This window comes from Ovis canadensis, chromosome 1 (genome assembly GCF_042477335.2).
Source record: "Ovis canadensis isolate MfBH-ARS-UI-01 breed Bighorn chromosome 1, ARS-UI_OviCan_v2, whole genome shotgun sequence".
NCBI classification, from domain to species: Eukaryota; Metazoa; Chordata; class Mammalia; order Artiodactyla; family Bovidae; genus Ovis; species Ovis canadensis.
Window position 1 is genome coordinate 111,771,129 of NC_091245.1, and position 25,632 is coordinate 111,796,760.

The window sequence follows — 25,632 nt, forward strand, 5'->3', positions numbered from 1 at the left end:
CTTGCCGGGCCGGCTGGCTCAGGGTGGACTTCTACAGAGCTGGAAGTGTGTTATTTGTCGGTGGCCGTGTACTTCCCCCGCCTCAACTCCAGTTGGGAGAGACTGACTCCTAGAGCGGAGCAAACTTCTAGCCACATCCCTCTGGCCTGGGCGGGAGACCCGAGAGTGAAAAAAATAGGAGTGAAGGAAAAGTAAACCTGTGATGATTTCTCACGCTTTACGTCTCCTGCTCGAGGGTAATTCGGAGGCCGGGGGCGGAAATGAGGTGGGTTGTGGGCTACCAGAGAGCCGAGCTGGGATGAATTGAAAGGCCCAACGTGTGTGCAATATTTGGGACATAGTTATATTTTGAAAGTATTGTTTATCTAAATTTGAATTGAACTGGTCAGCCTGTATATTATCCGACAGCGCTTGGTGGAGGAACGGGAAGGGAGAACGGGAAGCTTCGTAGGGTTCCTAAAATATGTCATGCCCTCGTACTTCAGTGTCACTGTATTTGCTGTTCTTTCTGTCAACGTTGCCGTCTCCTCTTCAGTCACTACGTAACCCTTCAAGCTTCGGCTCACCTGTTAACTCCTGAAAGCATATCCTGGCTCTCAGCTCACTATTTCATCAGGCACTGTGATTTAGATGCCATTCCGCTAAGGGACTTACCTGGTGGCTCAGACGGTTAAGCGTCTGTCCACAATGTGGGAGACCCGGGTTCGATCCCTGGGTCGGGAAGATCCCCTGGAGAAGGAAATGGCAATCCACTCCATTACTATTGCCTGGAAAATCCCATGGACTGAGAAGCCTGATAGGCTACAGTCCATGGGGTCGCAAAGAGTCGGACACGACTGAGTGCCTTCACTTTCACTTTTCTTTCTTTTCGCTGAGGATGTACAGACAGAGGCCAGGGGCCTCTAAGTTCTAGAAAATCATTCACACAGAAGCTCCTGTGTCCAGTGCCTGCTGTCCCGTTGCTCTAAAATTCCCTTTTGGAATCACTATCCCTGTAATGTACCATTTGTCAGTGATAACTGTTTTTTGGTTTCATTTTCCTAGTTTTCTGTCAGGACACTTTGAGTTCTTTGAGAACAGAGATGATCTTGTTCTCTGTACCTCAGCGAATATCGCATTACCAGACTTATGGCATTCGGTTCACGTTGAATTGATTTTCCAGGTTGCTCATAGCAGAACCTCTGGAGTGTCATCTTTGGGGATGCTTCCAACTCCCAGTCCTTTTGTCTTTGAAATATCCGTTATTTCAAGTTCTACCCCGTTTACTCATCCCACTCCAAAACCCTGTTCCCATGAATTTCTCACCAAGGACTCTAACCCATGATCTCTTGCCCTTCTGTGGGCACTTATTGAACTTATAGTCTGCACTTTGGAATTTCATCATTTATTTTATATTGTATTCATAACCCTTTCAATGAGATTGTAGGGTTTTTGAGGCCAGGGGTTATATCTTATCCTTATTTTTTTTTTAATTGCTTGTAACTTATTACAGTCTTAGGCACATGGTACATGTTCAGTAAATGCTGACCTTCTTGACTTTACAGATTGATCCTACTTCCTAGGGGAAGTCTTCTATACTAACATAAGGAAAGTAAATGACTCCATCTCGTCTGAACATGCAGCTCCCAGGACTACCCTCCATGCATCCCTCATACAATTTACATTTATTCTTTGGATGAACTGTCTTAATCTCACACAGCCTGTATTCATATTCTGATATCTCTTTGTCATTATCTGTGCCTTGCTGCTGCTGCTGCTAAGTCACATCAGTCGTGTCCGACTCTGTGCGACCCCATGGACGGCAGCCCACCAGGCTCCCCTGTCCCTGGGATTCTCCAGGCAAGAACACTGGAGTGGGTTGCCATTTCCTTCTCCAATGCATGAAAGTGAAAAGTTAAAGTGAAGTCACTCAGTGGTGTCCGAATCTTCGCGACCCCATGGACTGCAGCCTATCAGGCTCCTCTGTCAATGGGAGTTTCCAGGCAAGAGTACTGGAGTGGGGTGCCATTGCCTTCTCCAATCTGTGCCTTAGTATAAATATATACCTTATATTAATAGTTACTTCAATTTTTTTGGCTCTGCTGGGTCTTCATTGCTGCGGGAGCTTTTCTCCAGTTGTGGAGAGCAGCGGCTACTCTCTAGTTGCAGTGTGCAGGCTTCTCATTGTGATGGCTTCTCTTGTTGCAGAGCGCAGGCTCTAGGGCACATGAACTTCATTCAGTATTTGCGGGATCTTCCCAGATCAGGGATGGAACCTGTGTCTTCTGTGTTGGTAGGCAGATTGTTTGCCACTGAGCCACCAGGGAAGTCCCAATAATTACTTTTAACCTTTTTTTTTCCTTGCAGTTAAGTTTCTTGCATCATTCAAATGATGATGATGATGACGATTTCTAATAGCCAGCTTTGCTGACAACTTATTTGCAGTATGTCCATCGTCACAATAAATGCTTAACCATGTAAGATAGTCCCACATTCACAAATGAGGAAATCAAGGCTTATGGAGGTTAAGTAATGTTGCTCAGTCACATAGTCAGCTAGTGGCAGAGCTGGAACTCAAAAGCAGATGGCCCAGAGTATGCAAATAGAATGTTGATTATGACATCTAATTTCCCCCTCTCCCTCCCTTCATCAATCTCTTGTTTGAATCTTTCTGATATTTTCTCTCACTGTGATTTATCTCTGATATTCTTTTCCTCTGCTAGTGATAGATAAGTGAGGGCTGGTCCCAGAAGGTAGAGGATATGGGAGGTAGATGTCTGAGTATTAACTTAGTTAATCCCCCAGAGGGAGAAAGGGGTTCCTTTGGTTGGATTGGTTTAAATAGTGTGGCAGAAAAGCCTCAACCAGTTTGTCCCTATAGAGCTTAACCTAGTAAACATAAAACACATCAAATTTGGGAAATTAAGGAAACAGTAAACAGCTAATCAAAAGAAACAAGTTTGGCTCAAAGTGAGATGTAGATAGTGTTTGTGGGACTTAAGAAGGGAGTAGATTAGGGAAGGCAATTCTAGGCAACATTCCTATTTCTAGGTGAGACAGAAGTATCACGGCACTGAGGGCCCCATATTGAGCTTTTTGCATTGGGCATAGGAGTTGTGTCTTCTCACTTCTCCCTGAAAAAGCTACATTTTTTCAAATGCTCCACTGTTTGTTACCTCTTGAACTATTACTTAAAATCCTTCCTAATTCTCCCTCTCATTGTCTGTCTCTTGCTTTCCAGTTTTTTAGAACGAGTGGCTAGGGAAAACACACAGACCTGCATACCTAAGCCCCGGCATCGTTAGTGAGGACCTTGGCCTTGGTTACTGCGCTGTGTGTGCCCTCATTTGCTTTTTAGGTCCACTCTGTCTATTCGTCCCTGTTCTTTCAGCGTCACACAGTTTCCCTGGCCCCCTGGTTTCTCATTAGAATAGGCCAGTGGCAGGCATTAGCAGGACTTTGGCAGTGGCATGAGTTCCTCTACCTAAGGCCAAGGCTCCTGCTGAAATTATAGCCCTCTCCCTTGGCTACAACTCGCACCAGGTTTCAATGGCAGTCCCTTCAGATTTAAGGCTAGTAAAGCTTCCTTAGAGAAGGGCATGGCAACCCATTCCAGTATTCTTGCCTAGAGAATGCCATGGACAGAGAAGCCTGGTGGGGTACAGTCCATAGGGTCACAAAGAGACATAACTGAAGCGACTTAGCAGGCACACACACGAAGTCTTCCTACTGTTCCAAGTCCCTGGGTGCTTCACCAGCCCTGAGCCTCCCCATACCTCTGCAGATAATCTCTTCATTAAATCATGTCCAGTTAGCCCTTTGAGTATAAGCATCTGCTTCCTGCTGATGCCCTAATTCAATCCCCTTCTTTTTTTGTCTGGATCTTGCTTATATTTCCTGCTTTGTAATTTCTTTTGAGTCTGTCCCTAATTCTTTTTGTGCTCAGCATCCTTCACCTTAGTCCAGACTTCAACAGCTCAATTTGATAACAGTATTGACACTTGTATTACACTAGGATCTGTGGCAGTTACCTTTCCCCTAAGGTTTTGCCAGTCTCGAACTGGTTCAGTGTCTCCTGGTTCTCAATTCTGCAGCCAGATTGTTATTCATAAACAGTATTTTAATTAGATGCTTTCTTTTCTCAGACATCTTCAATAGCTCCCAAGCCTGTAGAAAAAAATAGTAAACTATTTAACCTGATATTAAATCCTTCCATTATCTTGTGTTTTAAACTTATTCACCGAGAAAGCCCTCTATTCTAGGGTGTTTTTTATAATATAATTTTTATTTTATATTGGGGTACAGTTAATTTACAGTATTGTGGTAGTTCCAAGTGTACAGCAAAGTGGTTCATTTATACACACATATTTTTTTTTCATTCTTTTTCAGATTCTTTTTCCATGTAAGTTATTTCAGAATATTGAGTGCAGTTCCTTGTGCTATGCATTAGGTCCTTGTTGATTATATCTTAGGTTTATTAACCATTCCTTAAATATACCTTTTGCCTTTTTAACTGTGATACTTTTTTTCATGCTGTCCTACCTACAAAGGTTACTGTTTCTCCTCATTTATCTATTACTTGTCTTTCAGTATAAGAACAGACTTGTCTCCCTCTTTTCTTTCCATCCTTCGTTCTGCAGTTCTGAGCATCGCACCTGCAGGTGGGCTTCCCAGGTGGCACTAGTGGTGAAGAACCCACCTGCCGATGCAGGAGACGTGAGTTCAATCTCTGGGTCAGGAAGATCCCCTGGAAAAGGAATGCAACCCCCTCCAGGATTCCTACCTGGAGAACCCCAGGGACAGAGGCGCCTAGAGGGCTACGGTCCACGGGGTCGCACAGAGTTGGACATGACTGAAGCAACTTGGCACGCGTGCCTGCAGGTGCATGCTAGATGCCCAGCTGTACTGGCGACCCAGCACTGACAAGAATCGCACTTAAAGTCACACAGCACTTAAAGTCTAGTGAGTGAGGCAGATCTTAGATAACGGACAAGTAGCAAAATTGCAGCTGTGACAAGTGTAATGAAAGGAGTACATGATGCAGTCACAGCTTTTAACAGGGTTCTGTCTACTGAGAGTTAACATGGGAGTTTGCAAGCAGTACGGAGAGTTCCCCAGAAGGAATAGCAGGTATAAAGTCAGAAAAAACTGTATGCACCTTGATGGCATGTTTCGTGTCTTGTTTGTCTCTTGAATGGTACATTTCTTGTAATAGGAACCCAGTTTTTGCTGATTTTTCTTGAATCCTATGTCAGATGTGCTTTAACCACACCTCTTAGATTGATACCATCCCTTGCCTAGTGCCCATCCTTGGGGAACGTTTCCCACAGAGATCTCACTGTTTAGAATATACTGTTAATGGTGTATCTGGCCCTAGTGTATGCTACATTTATTTTATCTTTTTTTCTTCACAGGTTGACAAGTTTCTTCAAATGTTATGGGTCTGTATATTTCATATATAAGATATATGAAAACCTGTTTTATGTGTGCATGCATGAAATCACTTCAGTTGTGTCTGACTCTTTGTGACCCTGTGGACCATAGCCCACCAGACTGCTCTGTCCATGGGATTCTCCAGAAAAAAATACTGGAGTGAGTTGCCATGCCCTCCTCCAGGGGATCTTCCCAACCCCAGGGATCAAATCAGTCTCCTACGTCCCCTGCACTGCAGGCGGGTTCTTTATTTCTAGTACCACCTGGGAAGCCCCATGTCCCATGACTCATCCCTAAAACCTAGTGTTTCCCAAATGTTGTAGATAAGTATTTATTGATGATGGTAAGAGACCCAGTCTTCTCCCTCTGTCTTTCCTTTTCTGGGGAACAAGAGTCAGTAACCATGGAGGTCTGTTTTTTCAATTCAGGACTGGATATTAACAACCAAGCCTTTTTCAGGCTATTAATAGATAAGCATAGAAGAGAAACCCACTTCTTTGAGAATTGGGGCAAGAAATACCTAATGATTAAATGCATGGGCATATAGAGCCTTGAGGACATATAAGAAACTACTCCATGGTAGCATGGGAGGGAAGTTGCATTCGTGATCGCTGGCTAAAAGGGGCAATGCCTGGGTTCCAAAGCAACTTGACTTTCCTGGATTAAGCTGAGACAGTTTTCAGATTTCTCATTCTTAACTTTTTTGTAATCCTTTTAAAACTGAGTGTAAAAGGTATTTGCTAGAGGGTCCTAAAGTTAATGAGGGGAGGTGTGGGAAAGGAGTTGGGGGACTGATGATAACACTAAAGGAGAAAGACCTGACCATGTTGTCAGTGGCTCCTCCAGCACAGCCTGGTTCCACCCTCCTTTCCCAAAGGAAGGCCAGTGAGTTTAGGCCTTAATAACAGGATTGGTTTTGAGTTCTAAAAGAAGCTGGAGCGAAGAACAGAGATTCAGCCATTTTATTTAGTAATAGTAACTTGTTCTGAACAGACAAAAATAAACAACAAAAAAAAAACAACCCCACATATTTTTCCTAGGTACGTTTGACCTGGTTTAGTCTTTAATGCAGTGAATGGAAAAACCATCCCTAGATATTTCTGCTTTCAATAGAGTTGGCCATGACTGAGCCCGAAGCCCAGGCTAACTTTACAGCAAAGATAGTGTGTTATGTTATGTTACAAATAAGCTAGGTTAACTAGCAAGGGTAAAGGAGCAAGGTAGCAGCCTTGGGAGGGGGCAGTGTCCTTGACTAGTAGCAGTAGTATAACCGGCTTATTTTCTCTGCTCAGGTCTCAGAGAGAAATCCCTGATGGTCTTACTAGCTGACGCTGGGTTAGGGGGTTAGGCGGGTAGGCGGGTAATGAGGTAAAGCACAGAGTGGGGATTTCAGAAGCCTCTCCCATCAAAGCTAAAGCACCACGCCCTGCCCCATGCCCAGGTGCTGGAATTGGGACTCTTCCAGCACAGAAGGCATTCTCTTTGGGCTGCTTGCAGCCACACAGAAAGCTGGGCCTCTGCCTTGAGAATATCTTGGGTCCAGCAGCTCTTTAGTCCTGGCATTTAGATTCTAGACTTGAGGCTTCCCTTTAGTACCTCTGACACACCAAAGTGCTCAGCTTCTCAGTTTAATAGCCATCACCTCCTGGGGCTGGAGCTGCAGTTGCCCCACCCCATGACAGCAGGGAAATAGAGAGGGGAACAGGATTCTTAAGTCCCACAGGGACAGGACATTGGGTGTGCAAGCACGCCGGCTACGTGGTAGGCCGTCCTAGATTTCCATGGATGGAGTGTCTCCCCTCCTCCTGGTCCTGTCAGCAGCACAGCGTTTATCAGAAGCCTCAGTGGACACCTCTTTATTCTGAAGAGCAACTTCCACCCCTCCCTTTCCCATCATCAAACCTGAAAGCCTTTGTCAGGCTTTGCATGTTGACATCAGGATCACTGGCTGTAAGTTCTGGGAACCTGGGAGTCCTACCTCCCAAACGAGAGCAAGATACCTGCCCCCATGCTGAGCTCTCTGAATACTTTCTTTCTGTACATTCTGTATATTTGGTCCTATGTACATCTATATTACATCTCTCTATATATGTGTGTGTATGTATATATATATATATATATATTATCTCTGTTTCTTTCTTAGATAAACCTTTCATTTATTTATCATAGCTTAATTCCCCGAGCCTCCAGCTACTTCTTGTCTGCTAGCCCAAGTAAGACTCAAGGGTTTCATCGATTTCACTAGGTCCCCCCAGTACCACCCTTTCTCATCTTTGCACCCTGAGTATCCTCCCACATGAGTCATGTTGCCCATCCTCTGAAATCTCCTCCCTTAAGATCTGTGCCCAGTGCTCTCCCGACAGTCCAGGTCCATCATTGGTGTGGTCAGGGATCCCATTGCTCACCAGACCTGGCTGCTTCTAAAGCTTGCCTGATAGCCGGAAAGATGATTTCAGCTCAGAAGAGATGGGGGCTGTAGGCTAGAAAACCACTTAGGGTTGAGGGCAAGGGAGTGTTGTTCTCTGATGGGGCTTATAAGCCAGGTTGTATCAAAAGGATGGTATGATTTAAAGTGCAATTTAGAGCAAAGTCAGGGATTGTGCAGGAGAATGAAAAAGGGTAAGTCAGAAAGTGTTCATTTTGTTATCCAAGAATCTGAGGAGTCTGGAGGCTTGGAATAGACAGCGAGGGAATGGGAAGAGCATTTCTCTCAGGAGGGAAGCCACTGTGCAGAAGAAACTAGATGGAGGATAATTTGCAAATAGATAAGAAGATACACACACATGTACACACAACGCAATGCTCTTTGCCCTTACACATGGAAAGAAATCAGGTGAGCCAAACATTGAATAAAGTGTAGAGCCCAGAAGGTGACTCTTTGCCTTGTTTTCTGTCTCAGATTTTCAAGTTGTTCTGGTTCTTGTTTGCTTGAGAGCTAGGGAGTAACGGCGGGGTTTACAGTAAGTGGAGAATGAAGGGTTAGTTGAGTTCAAGGAGAGATCAATATAAGAGGATCTTGGGCAGTTGTAGTAAATGATAACCATGGGTCCACTCTCCAGATTTTGTGGGTTTCTCTGTAAGGCTCATCTTTACACAGATGCAAATACACATTCTGTATAAGTGTGTAACTTATAACAAGTGTGTGTGTGTGTGTGTGCATTAGTTGCTATAGCCCACCAGGCTCCTCTGTCCATAGGATTCTTCAAGCAGGAATACTAGAATGGGTTGCCAGTTCCTTCTCTAGCTCTTCCTGACCCAGGGATCAAACCTGGGTCTCCCAGATTGCAGGCAGATTCTTTACCATCTAGGCCACCAGGGAAACCCATAATAATTGGCTGGTCTACCTTAAATAATTTGCCACTTGATTCATATATTGACTCTATGTGAATCCATCTGGGGTGGGGGAGAGTGTTCCTTGGTACCTAAATGAGAACAGGGAGCATTCTTGGGATTTGGAGCTTTTGAGAAAGTTCTGGCATCCATACACCCTTCATGACCTCATACCACAGTCCCCATCAGGGAACAAGGAACGGCCTGAGTCTGATCTTGTAAAATATGCCTTTTAACTTGCCTGAAACTGGCTTCATGGCAGAGGAGAGAAGAGAGAAGACTGATCCTCATTTTATAATGTCTTGGGAATGGCTGAGGGAGACCATAGTTATTTGAACAGGAGGTGTAATTTCCTCCCCTCCCAGCACTGCCTAACAGAATAGCTGGCACTTTTCAGAAGGGCACTGGGAGGGGTAACAGTGAATAGTGTCTGCCAGCCACAGAGTTCTGCCTCTGCTCAAACCTTAAAGCCATGCCGATTCCCAGAAGCTGTCTACAGCAGTCTGGAAATCTGAGAATGTACTACTTGCATTTGGTGGGTTGGTTTAACTTTCCTGCGACTCTGTGCCCTGTGAGTCTAGTTTTAGTCAAGCATCAGTGTTAAGAGAGGAAGGCCGTTGCATTTTCCATCCCTTCCTTCAGAGCTGGGATTAAGGGGAGAGTGGGCTAGGAAGGAAAGAATCAGGGAAGCCAGGGACAGAGTGATCAGGAACACTATTTCCAGACCTTTCCCTGGGGCCTGGGCATTGGACTTTTTCTAGGGGAATGAATTGGGGAGGGTCATCACTTTATGGGACACAGGGAAACAGGGCTACCTGGAGGACAGGTTCAAGGTTTGAAATAGTAGCTCTGCGTTAGTCACCCCACAGTGAAGAATTCAGTATTCAGGCTGGGTACAGGTGTGGTGGTTGTGTCTTTATGCTTTATATTCCCTGGGAGTAGAGGACATCTGTGTAGGAGCTGGGTATCCAAAGAGAGAGTCCAGTTTAGAAACTAGAAAGGAGAACAGTGGGGACCAAGATCCTAGGTTAGAGTCAGGAGTTGCCAACAGAAAGTAAACTATACCATGAAAAACCCTGGCTTCTCTCCACAGGTTTCGGTGGGGAAACATTATTCTGCAGACTATATTTCTGAGGGCATATACCCCATCAGAGAGAGTCTTGCCTTAGGTAACATGGTGAGTGGGAAGATAGGGAGGGGGCTCCAGCCTCAAAGTACCAGACATTGGTGGTAGTGGGAGGTGGGGGGGAGTCTATTCATCCAGCCGCACGGTCCTTCTAATGGGAGTCTCCAAGCATGGCTGAGGCCTTCTAAGCCACTTCAGCCTAATCTTCCCTCTCCTTCCCCATCCTGGCTTAAGGGAGTTGTGCATCTTGGGCCCAAAGTGGGGTGAGGTGAAGGGAGGAAAACGTGGACTCCAGGTGGCCTCTGGGTTAAAGAAGAAGAAGTGGAGAAGGATGTTCCTGGGGCTCCCCAGTAAGCCTGGGTAACAAACATCCCTCACCCAGGAGCCACAAGAAGAAGAGAAACCAGAGGGATGGGGAGGTGGGACTCCAAGCCGTCAGACATTGCTGATGCGCACGCTAACAGCACTGCCCTCCTTCTCAGCCTGCTCCCTTAATGACTCCTCCAATTTGAGCTTTTCGGGGTCTCCATAGCGTACAGTGCTGTCACGGAGGCCGCTTGGAGAGGCTACTTTCACCACTTGGTCAAAAAGGCTGAAGTCTGCTATGTATTTGCCACTGGCTGACAGCGAGATGGCGGGTATGAACTCATAGCCCCAAAGGATCTCCTCCGGCAGGTAGGAAGTGCGCACCTGGCAGGTGGCACTGGTGGATTCCACTGTCCCACTTAGGATGAGCACCAGCTCGAAGTCGCCCTCACCACTGCGGAGGGGGAGGTCTTTCAAGGGACTGGTCTCATCTACCACGTGGTAGAAAGTAAGGGGGAGGATGAGGAAGGGGCTGTCAGAGGCTGTATCCACTTGGAAAGTCACATTGACCTGGTTGAGGCGGATGTTCTCCCCCTCTTTGGTCTGGTGGGTCTGAAGCAGTTTGCCTGTCACCTGGCAGCCAATGAGGAGGCTCTTCCGCATGTTGGCCACTCGGATCATAAGGCAGGGCTTCCCATTGTGGGCGGCTACGACCGCATGCTGGCTGAAACGGATGGTCTCCGCCCGCTTCTTGGGCCGGGCAATCTTTGCCAGGAAGGTACCTGTGATGAAGATTTCCAGGATGGTGGTGAGCACCAGCTGGGCAATAAGAAGCACAATGGCCAGTGGGCACTCCTCACTGATGTAGCGGAAGCCATAGCCAATGGTGGTCTGGGACTCGAGGGAGAAGAGGAAGGCCCCGGTGAGTGTGTGCACCTGGACCACGCAGGGGGTGTGGTTGGCCGGGGGACCCAGCTCCAGCAGGTCCCCATGGGCCACGGCCACCAGATACCACACCACACCAAAGAGGAACCAGGTGCCTGCGAAGGTGGCAGAGAAGAGCAGGAGCTTGTAGCGCCACTGCATGTCAATGAAGGTGGTCCACAGGTCCTTGAGGTAGAGGAAGCGCTTATCAGCGATGTGCTCCATTCTCACGTTGCTTCGACCATCTTTAGTGAGGACTCTCCTCCTCCGGATCCCTGGGCCCATTAGGGGCCGGCTTTCCGTCTGAGTGGTCTGGCTGTAATACACCTTGGCAACCGAAGTCATCTGCAGAGAGCAAGACAGCATAATGAGAGTTACTGCTGAAATCCAGCCAACTCCCAGCCACCCCCTTCCCAACGGGAAGGAAGAAGAAGTATTCATTTCAGTGCCACTGATCTGTTCTCTTATTAGCAAATGTTTACTGAGCACTTGCAACATGCCAGGCCCTGTAGTGCAAGATGCTGGAAAGTCAAAAATGAATCTGACAGCTGACAGCAACCTTGCTCTCCAAGAATTCACAGCCTAGTGAGAAAGATACTTGTTCAACAAAGCGAACAATTGCAATGTAGTCTGATATTTTTAATTATTAGGAAAAGCAGAGAAGAAAATACGTTCCCAGTTCCTTGAAGGTGGCAGTGGGACTAAAGAGGGCTCTACTGGTCTCCTTTCACCACAAAACTGGTTCTGTGAAGATCCCTAATTCTGAAATAGGATCCCTCCCTACCTTCTTGAATGACACTGGCAAGGAATACTATCCTGTTGTTATCCTTCCAAGTCAGTCCCCCTGAACACACATATGCCCTTAATTTCTCCATTCTGTCCTCAACCTCCACATCAGTGCTCACTGGTGATACTAAGATACTCTTCTAGCTGAGAAGATAGCAGAAACTACCCATTCTTCTACCCCTCAAGATGTTCTCTAAGCACCCAGCCAGTTTCACTATTTATTATTGTCATTATCATTATTATCATCATCTTTTTTCATTATCTAGGTTGGGGTCTGGAGTGGTGTCAGAAAGAGCATAGACAGAACTGAGTAAAAGTAAACAAGCGATGGTGTAGGAAAAACATCAAACTGAAGCCTCCTGGCAGCACTGGGCCATTTTCCCAAGGACTGGGAGAGATGCCAGATTGTAGTGGCAAAATTGTCTTGACTGAGTGAAGTAGAGAGTGGGGAGTGTATATTAGCTTGTGCCTATGTGTGCTCAAGTTCAGATTCAGGAATGCTGTTTGTCCTGATAGTAGAAAGTGGGACAAGTCTCTGAAATAGGAGACAACTCATTTAATACAAGGTGCTTGGCACCTCTGCCCAAGGAATAACTTGGTTTTTTCCTGCAGAGAAAGAATTATAATAAATTGAGCCTTTGGACTTGAGATCTGCCAGCCAGACCTTCTGGGAAGGAGCAGGTGATCTCTGGGGAGTTTGTCTCTTCTTGGAGAACACAGAGAGGCTCATCACCTTCTTCATTCTCAGAAGTCTGTCCCATTGCATTTTATCCTTCTGCACATTGCCCCTTAGCCTGTGTTTCCATGGCCTTATTGCTAGAAAACTCTAAACTATCTAGGTCCATTCATATATTCACCCGGTCAATCAGTTCAGTTGCTCCATTGTGTCCAACTCTGCGACCCCATGGATTACAGCAAACCAGGCTTCCCTGTCCATTACCAACTCCCGGAGCTTGCTCAAACTCGAGTTTGAGTCAGTGATGCCATCCAACCATTTCATCCTCTGTCATCCCCTTGTCCTCCTACTTTCAGTCTTTCCCAGCATCAGAGTCTTTTCCAATGAGTCAGTTCTTTGCATCAGGTGGCCAAAGTATTGGAGCTTCACCCAAGTAGACACAAAATTGGAGATCACCAACAGACAAGAATCCAAGAATATTCAGAGACAACCAGCAGCGCATTTTACACTGCCCACTTGGAACTCATCCACATGAGACTCCTCAGCCAGACATGGCTATTTTGGAGAAGGAGACCCTATAATTCTGAAGTTTGAAAAAATCTTATTTAGGGCCCAAGTAAAGCCCCACTCAGTACTCAGTAGTAATATTAATAAAAGAAACAATCACCACAAAACTTGCATCTGTGTGCCATTCACAGTTTACGTGTTAGCATGCTTCTCATTTGACCCTGAAACTTGAAAGAAGTGAAACTTCTATAGAAGATTTTGAAGAACAGGGGAATCTAAAACAGGCATGCTAGAAAGTTGTGGATGAGTGAGCATGATTTTAATTTTCAGAAAGAAAATTTAAGTGCATTTCACAAATTACAAAGAGGGAGACCATAGACAAGACTCTAGAATGGAATGTTAAGATAGTGAATACTTGGACAGGGTTGGGGAAAGGCAGTTATCAGTAGGACCCAGCATGGCGTTACTAAGAACAAGTCAAATGACACTAACCTAATTTTCTTCTTTGACAAGGTTACTAATTTGGCACATCAGAGAAATGCAATAGAGAAAGTGCATCTAAGCAAGATTTTTTTTTTAAGATCTCTCATTATGTCCTTGGGGATAGAGACAAATGAACAAAATGCATCTCTAATTGGTGGCTTAAAAATAAAAAATCAGTGTTACTGGTGAGTGGATCATGAGAGCCTGAAATAAGCTTTCTAATGATGTGCCAGAGAGCTTTATCTTTGGTCTTGCCCTCAGTCAATGTTCTTAACACTAATTTTACTCAAAAATATAGAACACATGGCCATCGATTATGCAGATGACACAGAGCTGGGACAGATCAAAAAGAAGTCAGATGAGTGGGCCAAATATAACAAAAAGGATAAACACTGGATTACATATTTGGGTCTAAAAATTACCTGAGCAAGTTCTGCAATTAGAAAGATGTGATTTCATAAGCAGAACCATGAAAGTAAATGTAAGCATTTTAGCAGAAAGTAATCCAATGTGAGTTACTTACGTGTTTTGGTTGCCAAAAAAGCAGTGCAATTTTAAGTTCCTTGAGTTGAACTAAAGTATCTAAGGATTCAGTTGAGTCTGCTCTGTTCATCTCACATCTGCAGTATTGAGTCTCAAGGAACAATTGGGACATGAGGGTCTTCGGAACCAAATCACATGAGAAGTGGTTGAAGGTAATGGAGAAGTTTACTTGAATGCACTGCCATGTGAATAGAAGTTTGAATTTGAGCTCCAAGAGGAACAACCGGGACCACTGAGTTTAAACCATCAAGAAAAAGATTCCAGATTGATATGAAGAACACTGTAACAAATGTAGAAAGAGCATCTCAAAAGGTAGAGAGTACCCTGTGCCTGGAAGTGTTCAATGCTGGGTAGGATGAGAATTTTACAGAGATTCTATAGAGGAGACTAGAGCTTTGGATGGGAGATTTAAAGACTGTCTTTAAGTTTCTGACTACATTCATAGAAGATCAAGATGCCTGCCTCCTCCCCGTCTCTATCCCCTCACTTTATACCCTGACATCCAGAGATCCTGCACTGAAGTCCTAACTTTGTGTTGAGGAGAGACCCTGTCTGAGGAAATGGAAGCTCTTGGGGCTCAAGGAAAGTCTTGCTTATCGTTCCCAACATAATAGCCTATGATTATATGTCATTTGGGGGCTTCCCTAGTGGCTTAGTTGGTAAATAATCCGCCTGCATTGTGGGAGACCTGGGTTCGATCTCTGGGTTGGGAAGATCCCCTGGAGAAGGGAAAGGCTACCCACTCCAGTATTCTGGGCTAAAGAATTCCAAGGACTGTATAGTCCACAGGGTTGCAAAGAGTCAGACACAACTGAGCGACTTTCACTTTACTTCACTTCTATATCATTTTACAGTTTATGAGACATATAATTTGACCCCCACACCATGAGGTAAGTAGGAAACGCATCATTAAAAACTAAGGTTCAGAGACGTTTACTCCAAGTGGATTTGGAGCCAGAACCCGTCTTCTGGCTCCAGGACTTTTAAATTATAGCAGCTGCTTCCGTATATCCCAAGTTCATTCTCACCATCTCATGTTCTCAGGAGGCACCTCTGTGGTCTCTTGTATAGAGAAGCACAGCCGAGACAGAGAAGACAGGGCCCAGAGCTTCTAGAGGCCAGTGTTAAGGCTACAGTTTCTTGGGCAGTGGAGGTTTTGGCTACTGGCTAGTGGTGACTGACGCCTCCAACTGTGGGCCTGCTGCTGCCAGCCTTTGTATCTGCCTGCTCCAGCTGTTATATGCTGCTCCCAGCTATTGCGCTACCTCCCACCGCCAGGCAGCTTTGTTCTCCACAGTAGTAAGAATCAGAAGCGTATAAACAAATCTGCTACACTCCACCCCCAGGGCTGGCTGGGCCCGGGAGAAGGGGGCAGCATAGAGTTCTGGAAATGATTTGTTGCTGCCCCACCTGAAACATACATGACTGTCTCCTCTAGAGGGTGCTGTTTCCCCAGAACAGTCCCAGCAAGATACCAGGGACAGTAGCTGAAGAATTCTGAAAACAAAAGCAGCCTCTCAGCAGTCAGACACAATCACCTTCTTTCTACTCCAAAAATTAAGCTAATGAGTCCCTAAAACAAAGGCCAGTCACACCTACAATGATGTCTGGCATGTTCCCTTAGCAAACAGCTCTCCCTCCTGATTCACACCTGCAGATGGATCTAAGCTTTATTTCTTTATCTAAGAGCTCATGAGTCATTTACCCTCCAGAATGGATTTATCAGAGCCTTTCTTGAGTACCAGACTGCTCTGCAGTATGCACACTCCTCCTGTGATTAAAACTGATTCCTGGCTCCCCACTGCTCTGAGCACAACATTCAAGGCTCTTCGTGATCTGGTCCTTGCCTCCTCCTTGGCTTTGGTCTGGCCACATTTCTGCTCATATCCTAGACTCCAGCTCCATAAAGCCGCTCACATCTACCTTTACCTCTGGATCTGCTTTCGCTCTGCCCCGCTCCTTGCCCACCAGGATGATGACCTTCAGCTTATCTTTCAAAATTCACTCAAGTGTTATTTGCACCCTTGGAAGCCTGCCTGACCATCGAAGAAAGAGTTCATCTCCACCCCCCACCTCCAGCAAGAGTTTACTAAGCATAGTTTGTACACATTCCTATTTTCAAACATCATGGTGTTTTGCAACGGTTTGTTTACAATTGTTTGCCATCTGTGAGTTCTGAATTTAAGGCCACAGACTGTGCACATCATCTGTTTCACTAGTACTGAGTGCAGTTTGTTAAGAAAGTCTGAGTAAAAGGAAGACTAGAACCCTGATTTGGACAAACAGAGGCCAGGTCTACCTCACAAGGACCCAAGTTTACACGTGCACAGATGTTTACAAATTCTTTTTTCAAAAGGTGGGATAGAGCAAGCCCCAGGCACAGGTCCCAGCTCCCTCTGGATCTGCAGTTCCCTTTCCAAGAGGATGAAGGAGGAGAACATGCCTATACACAGCTGTGGGCATTGGGGAGGACTCTGCCAAACGGCATGACCAGAAAGGATGCTTCAGCCCCCTCCCTGAGGCAGTGGAGGAGGGGCAGGTTAGAGCTGTGTGCCTGTCAGGCTGGGAGTGGGGTGGGCGGGGAAGCAGCCCTGAGCAAAGAGCTTTATCTGTCCTCTCTGGCAAGAGCAAGCCTAATGAAGAAGCTTTGGGATACGAATCCTAAATGGATCCATTTCCACGTGTTAATGGATTCTCTTTCTTTTACTTCTGCCCCTCTTTCATTTCCTAAATAGTTAACAGTGCCAGGACTTCCCTGGTGGTCCAGTGGTTAAGACTTCGTGCTCCAGTAAAGGAAACCCTCAGAATGGGAGAAAATCATTGCAGATGAAACAACTGACAAAGGATTAATCTCCAAAATATACAAGCAGCTTATGTAGCTCAATACCAGGAAAACAAACAACCCAATCAAAAAAAAAAAGGGTGGAAGACCTAAACAGACATTTCTCCAAAGTAGACATACAGATGGCTAACAAACACATGAAAAGATGCTCAACATCACTCATTATTAGAGAGATGCAAATACAAGCTACAATAAGGTATCACCTCATGCCAATCAGAATGGCCATCATTTAAAAATCTACAAACAAATGCTGGAGAGGATGTGGAGGAAAGCAAACCTTCTTGCATGGTTGGTGGGAAAGTAAATTGATACGGCCGCTAAGGAACAACATGAAGATTCCTTAAAAAAACAAAAAGCAAAACTAGGAACAGAACTACCATATGACCCAGCAATCCCTCTACTGGCCGTATATCCTGTGAAAATCGTAGCTGAACGGGGCACGTGTATCCCAATGTTCGCTGCGCACTTTTTTACAGTAGTTAGGACATGGAAGCAGCCTAGATGTCAATCAACAGATGAATGAATACAGAAATTGTGGTACATATATACAATGGGATGTTACTCAGCTTTTAAAAAGTATGCATTTGAGTCAGTCCTAATAGGTGGATGAACCTATAGCCTATTGTACAGACTGAAGTAAGTCAGAAAGACAAATACTGTATATTAAGCATATATATGGAATCTATAAAGATGGTACTGATGGACCTATTTGCAGGGCATCAGTGGAGATGCAGGTATAGGGACCAGACTTGTGGACACGGTGTGGGGGAGAGAGGATGAGACGAATTGAGAGAGTAGCATGGAAACATACATTACCACATGCAAACTAGATACCCATGGGAATTGGCTGTGTGACACAGGGAGCTCAACCCAGTGCTCCATGACAACCGAGAAGGGCTGGCTGGGGAGGGAGCTGGCAGGGAGGTCCAAGAGGGAGAGGACGTATGTATACCTGTGGCTGACTCATGTTGATGTATGGCAGAAACCAGCACAATATTGTAAAGCAAATACCTTGCAATGAAAAATATTTTAAAAAAGACTCTGTACTTCCAGTGTAAGTAGCACAGGTTTGATTCCCTGGTCAGGGAATTAAGATCCTGCATGAATGGTGCAGCCAAAGATTGTTTAAATAGTTAACAGTGCCATGACCTCCAAGTTAACTGCATTGAAAATGTTTGATAACATCTCAAACTCTGCTCCCTCCTCATCCCAATATTCATCAGGCGCCACATGCTGTGGATTTGTTACTTATGTCTCTTCCCCCTCATTTCATTGTCTGAGTTCAGGTCCTTAATACCTTTTGGCTGAATCATCAACCTCCTACTCATCGCCTGTCTCTACTCTTTCTCTCCCCAAATGCTTCCTACACTGCTGCTGGATCGCTCTTCCTAAGCTGCGCCTCTGATCACGAACCAGTGCACCTGCATCAGTACTTCACATAGCACGTCTGCTTTCATGGCATTCCTGTGAGGTATGGAGGTTACGATCCTTTATGAATGAGGAAACTGAAGCTAAGGGAGAGGATGTGATCGGTAAATCGAGGTCTTTGGCCTCCCAAACCTTTCTGCCTCCAAACTCCATTTGTCATTGTCCTGTAACTCTCTCAGATCCTTCCCCAGCTCAATCCCTTCTACTCTTGGTGTAGGTCTGACAGATGATGTGTCCACTACGTATCAAAGAGAGGCCAAACTCAGTCTGGAGCATTAGCAGAGTCTGCTTCTGTACCTTCTTTCCAGCCTTTTTTCCTGCCTCTTCTGTCCTTGGCAAACTTCAGACAAACCAGCAGTCCCCTGCTCCCTATTGCACAAACCCAGGTTTTCCTGCCTTCAAAGGATTGTTCATGCTCTTGTATCTTTCTGGTCTCCCTTTCTCCTTGTCTTCGTATAGCCAAGATATCTTTCAGAGCCCATTTCAAATGATTCCTCTTCCATGAGGACTTCTCTGACCCCCACAGCCTTACGTAAAGCCTCTGAAAAAAAAATATATATATGTGTGTGTATTTTTATATTCCATCTATATCTTCTATTGCACATCTACTTGGTATAACATGTATCTTCTACTACCAAGGAGCTTATTGAAATAAGGATCCAGGTACAGCATATTTCGATTAGCCTGACATATGATTAACACAATGTTTGACACACAGTAGGTACTCAAGAAGTAGTTTCAGTCAGTTCAGTCACTCAGTCGTGTCCGACTCTTTGCGACCCCATGAATCACAGCACACCAGGCCTCCCTGTCCATCACCAACTCCCAGAGTTCACTCAAACTCATGTCCATCGAGTCGGTGATGCCATCCAGCCATCTCATCCTCTGTCATCCCCTTCTCCTCCTGCCCCCAATCCCTCCCAGCATCAGGGTCTTCTCCAATGAGTCAACTCTTCACATGAGGTGGCCAAAATATTGGAGTTTCAGCATCAGTCCCTCCAATGAACACCCAGGACTGATCTCCTTTAGGATGGACTGGTTGGATCTCCTTGCAGCCCAAGGGACTCTCAAGAGTCTTCTCCAGCACCACAGTTCAAAGCATCAATTCTTCAGTGCTCAGCTTTCTTCACAGTCCAACTCTCACATCCATACATGACCACTGGAAAAACCATAGCCTTGACTAGACAGATCTTTGTTGGCAAAGTAATATCTCTGCTTTTCAATATGCTATCTAGGTTGGTCATAACTTTCCTTCCAAGGAGTAAGCGTCTTTTAATTTCATGGCTGCAATCACCATCTACATTGATTTTGGAGCCCCCCAAAAATAAAGTCTGACACTGTTTCCACTGTTTCCCCATCTACCTGCCATGAAGTAATAGGACCAGATGCCATGATCTTATTTTTCTGAATGTTGAGCTTTAAGCCAACTTTTTCACTCTCCTCTTTCACTTTCATCAAGAGGCTTTTTAGCTCCTCTTAATTTTCTGCCATAAGGGTGGTGCCATCTGCGTATCTGAGGTTATTGATATTTTTCCTGGCAATCTTGATTCCAACTTGTGCTTCTTCCAGCCCAGCATTTCTCATGATGTACTCTGCATATAAATTAAATAATCAGGGTGACAATATACAGCCTTGATGTACTCCTCTTCCTATTTGGAACCAGTTAGTTGTTCCATGTCCAGTTCTGTTGCTTTCTGACCTGCATATAGGTTTCTCAAGAGGCAGGTCAGGTGGTCTGGTATTCCCATCTCCTTCAGAATTTTCCACAGTTGATTGTGATCCACATAGTCAAAGGCTTTAGCATAGTCAATAAAGCAGAAATAGATGTTTTTCTGGAACTCTCTTGATTTTTTGATGATCTAGCGGATGTTGGCAATTTGATCTCTGGTTCCTCTGCCTTTTCTAAATCCAGCTTGAACATCTGAAAGTTCACGATTCACGTACTGCTGAAGCCTGGCTTGGAGAATTTTGAGCATTACTTTACTAGCATGTGAGATGAGTGCAATTGTGTAGTAGTTTGAGCATTCTTTGGCATTGCCTTTCTTTGGGATTGGAATGAAAAGTGACCTTTTCCAGTCCTGTGGCCACTGCTGAGTTTCCCAAATTTTCTGGCATATTGAGTGCAGCACTTTCACAGCATCATCTTTCAGGATTTGAAATAGCTCAACTGGAATTCCATCACCTCCACTAGCTTTGTTCATAGTGATGCCTTCTAAGGCCCACTTGACTTCACATTCCAGGATGTCTGGCTCTAGGTGAGTGATCACATCATCATGATTATCTGGGTCATGAAGATCATTTTTGTACAGTTCTTCTGTGTATTCTTGCCACCTTTTCTTAATATCTTCTGCTTCTGTTAGGTCCATACCATTTCTGTCCTTTATTAAGCCCATCTTTGCATGAAATATTCCCTTGGTATCTCTAATTTTCTTAAAGAGATCTCTAGTCTTTCCCATTCTGTTATTTTCCTCTCTTTCTTTGCATTGATCACTGAGGAAGGCTTTCTTATCTCTTCTTGCTATTCTTTGGAACTCTGCATTCAGATGCTTATATCTTTCCTTTTCTCCTTTGCTTTTTGCATCTCTTCTTTTCACAGCTATTTGTAAGGCCTCCTCAGACAGCTGTTTAGCTTTTTTGCATTTCTTTTCCATGGGGATGGTCTTGATCCCTGTTTCCTGTACAATGTCACGAACCTCTGTCCATAGTTCATCAGGCACTCTGTCAATCAGATCTAGTCCCTTAAATCTATTTCTCACTTCCACTGTATAATCATAAGGGATTTGATTTAGGTCATACCTGAATGGTCTAGTGGTTTTCCCCACTTTCTTCAATTTAAGTCTGAATTTGGCAGGAAGGAGTTCATGATCTGAGCTACAGTCAGCTCCCGGTCTCATTTTTCCTGACTGTATAGAGCTTCTCCATCTTTGGCTGCAAAGAATATAATCAATCTGATTTTGGTGTTGACCATCTGGTGATGTCCATGTGTAGAGTCTTCTTTATCAAGTAGTTTATGAGTGAATAAATGAGGAGGAGGGTACTCCCAAGTCACTCCAGCCACAGGGGCCAATGTAAGCATATTGAGAATCCTCCTCCATGAGGACTGAGGGCATATGGAAGCTCTTGGCCTGGGGACAACAGATAGAACTTCACTCTGGTTCAGGGTCTCTCTTCTTCTGGGGCCTTCCCACTCCCCATTCTCATTTGTATCTTCTTTTGATTTTTTCTTATGATGATTTTTCTCTTTCCTGTATCCACTGAAATGCCAATAACTAATTATCAGCACTATTAGATATGCAAACAAACCAAACATCCTCATCTGTAATGATGCACCCGCTGCATAGGCATATTTATGCAGTTTCAGGTGTGTGTTCGTGCATTTATACAATGAACATTTACTAGGTGCCAGATTCTGAATAGGACACTGAAATTATGGAGGTAAGTTGGATATAGACTCTAGCCTTGAGGACCTTACAATCAAAGGAGGCAACCACAAAGCAGGCAAGCTGTGATAAGTGCCACGGGGTGAGGGGAAGATCCCTGAAGTCCTGGGGGACTTTGCAGAGGGAAAGGTGACATCTAGCTCAAGGTGATGGGGCTGGAAAGACAACCAATATGTATTGATGGAGCACCTATTAAGTGCTAGGCACTGGGCTAAGTTGTGGGGGATATTTTAACGTTATGTAAGTGCTATTATCCTAATTTTGTTTACCAGGAAACATAATCAGTAAGTAACAAGCAAGAGTTGAGATTTTTCTCCACACCTGACTGTTTCACCCAGGGGAGATTATGTTAGAGAAAGGTGGCACAGGGACTGAGCCTGAAGGCAAGATTTGGACCCTTAGAGATTGGAGTTTTGGGGTGGGGTCAAAGAGAAGGCCCCTCAGGGAAGGGAGCAGTAGGAACAAAAAGTATAGCGTTGAGGCAATCCAGGGCCAGCAGGGGAGAGGAGCCAGTCATTTTGGGAGAAGTGTTGAGAGCACATGAGACTTAATGGGACAAATGGGAAAACAACGATGGGCTCTGATCCCATAACACCCTCCTGCCTTGGGGTCAGCTTCATGGATTTAAAGGTTGGGCTGTTAGAATGAGGGGCAAGAGCCACATGGCCTGGGTATGGAGCCCGGCGCCTCCCACAGGGATCAGATGCAGGGACTTGGTCCCCTCCCTGTAGTGCACACCCATTCAGAGCCCCCCAGGGGAGTCTTCTTCAGGGAAACAGAAGGAGAGAGAATGAGGGCAACTGTCATTTCCTGAATGCCTCCTTTAGGCCAGCACATCACATTTCATCCTCACAGCAATTTGGGAACAGTTTTGTTTTTTTCTTTTTTTAAGGGTTGTTTTTTTTTTTTTTTTATGTGGACCATTTTTAAAGTCTTTATTGAATTTGTTACAATATTGCTTCTGTTTTATGTCTTGGTTTTTTGGCCACAAAGCATGTGGAATCTAAACTCCCCAACCAGGGATCAAACACACACCGCCTGTGTTGGAAGGCGAAATCGTAACCACTGGACTGCCCAGGATGTCCCAGGCAGAATTTCCACTCTTCAGTTCCTTATGGAACTGGGGTTCAAGGAGCCCCAGTATATAAGTAGCAGAGCTGAGATTAGTATCTAGTTCTGGCTGCATTACAAAGTTCTCTCCACTATAGCTTCAGGTTAATATTACAGTGACCCTGCCTTTGCTGAGCAGATTTCACACTCAACCAGCGAAGATGGGCACCTGGAGCAGGATGGCGGCTCGCAGGAGCCAGCCAGGTGTGAAGAATGCGCAGCAATCACCCAGGGTGCATCTGAGGGTTGGTGGTCATGCTCTCTGTTGTGTGACCGCTCCGCCCTAGTGTTCCTTCTAGGTTCGCGTGACAGGTCTTTATCCTCCCCGTTCCTTCCCTTGCACTCTGCTCCCAGCTCTCTTCTCATCTCTTCTATCATCTGCACTGCCCTGCTCATATTTCATACTGGCTGTTTTACCAAAATGTGTCTCCCCTTATCTGTCCTCCTTTTCACTTTCCTCTCTGTCTTTTCACTCCCCCGACATCTGTCTGGCCCATCCCTTCTTCTCCTCCACCTTTCTTCTGCCTCCTGTCTTGCAACCTGGACATGTGATTTTGGAAGATGGTGATATGGAGGAATACTGTGTGTGTGTGTGAGTCGCTCAGTCGTGTCCCACTCTTTGCCACCCCATGGACTATAGCCCACCAGGCTTCTCTGTCCATGGGATTCTCCAGGCAAGAGTACTGGAGTGGTTAGCCATTCCCTTAACCAGGGGATCTTCCTGACCCAGAGATCAAACCCAGGTCTCCTGCATTGCAGGTGGATTCTTTACTGTCTGAGCCACCAGGGAAGCCTGAAGGAATACTGTGCTGTCCATCAAATCACAGCTCTGACCTCCAAAATCTGTCACACTATATCCCCACCCACATCCCCAAGCCAAGGTGCCCATGTTAGTAGAGGCATTCTAAGCCCCACAAACTCCCGTTCACCCTGTTTCTTCCCTCCAGAGATGGCTTCTTGATGCAGGGATTTGGAAGTGGGATCAGAAAGGTAGGCAGTTTCTAGGAAGATAGGAAGAGTTCCCACTATCCAATTATTCTACATTTGAAGGTACAGGAATACCTGAACCAATCACAGTGGGGTATAGATAAATGAATGGGGGGCTAGAAACAGGAAGTCATAGTGCCAGCTCACTCTGTCCCAACAACTGCCCATCATGCTCAGGTGCTGTGTGCTGGGAGAGCCCTGTGCACAAACAGTGGGGCTGTGAGCATGATCAGGCTCAGAGCTGGAGGCTGGGTGGGTCTCCAAGCCCATACACATCTTAGACAGCTGAGTTAGGTGTGTGTCTGAGCCTATGTCCTGGAGACGGAGCCAGGTATCAGGAACTCATAGGTAGGCAGTGGGCTGGAGTGGGAATAAGAGCTTTCAGTACCTGCCTCAACTCTGCCTCTGACTAACAGTGATCTTGAGTAAGTATTTAAACTTCTTCGGCCATTATTTCCTTAATTGTGGAAAAAAGGGCATCAGATTACCTCCATACTTCTCAAACTAGGGTGCCAGGAGGTGCTCAAAGCCACAGGATTAAATTTAAGATACCTTCCTAAGATATCAATTTCACTCAAGGATTCTGAGGGGAAATCTTATTTTACCATTAAACATAGTTAATATTACAGTTAAGTGTTAGTCGCTCAGTCGTGTCCAACTCTCCAACCCATCGACTGTAGTCCGCCAGCCTCCTCTGTCCATGGGATTCTCCAGGCAAGAATACCGGAGAAGGTCCCTTCTCCAGGGGATTTTCCCAACCCAGGGATCGAAGCCAGGTCTCCTGCATTACAGGCAGATTCTTTACTGTCTGAGCCACCAGGGAAGCCCCAGTATTCAACAAATGATGTAAAATGGAGTGAAAATTTTATGGAATTTAAGAGACAAAACAGATTTCAAGGATATCCAGGGTGTGGGAGCTTATGACCCACCCCTGTATCTTCTGGGATAAAATTCCTTCTGCCTTTTAGAACCTGTTGCTGGGTCAATTTGGGATGCACTGTGCTTGAGAGTTATCAAGGTCACGTCCTGCTTTAAAAGTCCATGTCTAGCCTGAGCCCCTCCCCGTGCAGATGGGTCCCATCCCTCCCACTGGCCTTGGTGGAGACAGGAGACTACTACTTAGCCTCCTCTCACCAACCGTATTATCTCTGTTTTGGATACCAGCTCCAACTTGAATAGCGACCTTGGAGGCCTCCAGGAGGAGATCAGCTGCACAGTGGGGACTGAAAAGAAGCATTTCTAGGCTTCCAAGTGTTCCAAATGCGAGTGAGGGGAAGAGAAGAGAAAGGAGACGGTGTCAAGGAAGGCCTGGAAGAAAAGCACTGCAGGATTATGTAAGCCCTCGAGGTTGGGAGAGGAATGGAGCTGGGTTTGGGGTTCTTTTGAAAGTTGACATCTTTGTTCATTTATCTTCCTCCTGTCCTGCCCCAAAGAAAATAAACAAATAGAAACCCAGCCAGATGCACACAAATCTTGAGGTGGGGAAAAAAGGGCCGTGTGTGTGTCCGGGGCCTGCCTTGCCAGCTGAGTCACCGCAGGCTCTGCCTCCCACCCTCCTGTCTCCTTCCCCTTCCCTCCCATCCTCTAGCCTCGGCCTGACACAAGGCCCTGGCCCAAGGAAGAATAGGCTTTTCTTCCCTTGTGTCAACGTTTGGAAAGTTCTCATAGTCTGATCAAAAGAAGGGATAAAAGCCTTCAAAGCATTTCCTGGGAGCCTGTGACCTCCATCTGG

At 45.5% G+C, this 25,632-nt stretch overlaps 1 protein-coding gene and 1 long non-coding RNA gene across 3 annotated transcripts in view; one reads left to right on the forward strand and one right to left on the reverse strand.

Moving 5' to 3' along the window:
- Positions 1-11: 11 nt before the first annotated feature.
- On the forward strand, positions 12-25,354 carry LOC138433932 (uncharacterized). Of its 2 annotated transcripts, XR_011254528.1 has the most exons (4): positions 12-265; positions 4,620-4,860; positions 5,394-5,420; positions 25,065-25,354. It is a non-coding gene; the product is annotated as an uncharacterized lncRNA (long non-coding RNA). The 2 variants fall into 2 exon arrangements; XR_011254526.1 differs by lacking the exon at positions 25,065-25,354 and having other exon boundaries at positions 16-236; positions 5,394-5,482.
- Positions 6,359-25,632, reverse strand: part of KCNJ10 (potassium inwardly rectifying channel subfamily J member 10) — a 36,173-nt gene continuing 16,899 nt past the window's right edge. Inside the window, exon 2 of the mRNA XM_069577471.1 lies at positions 6,359-11,443. Within this exon, the coding sequence (XP_069433572.1) occupies positions 10,304-11,443 (1,140 nt within the window). The 3' untranslated portion in view covers positions 6,359-10,303. The remainder of the gene's footprint in view (positions 11,444-25,632) is intronic.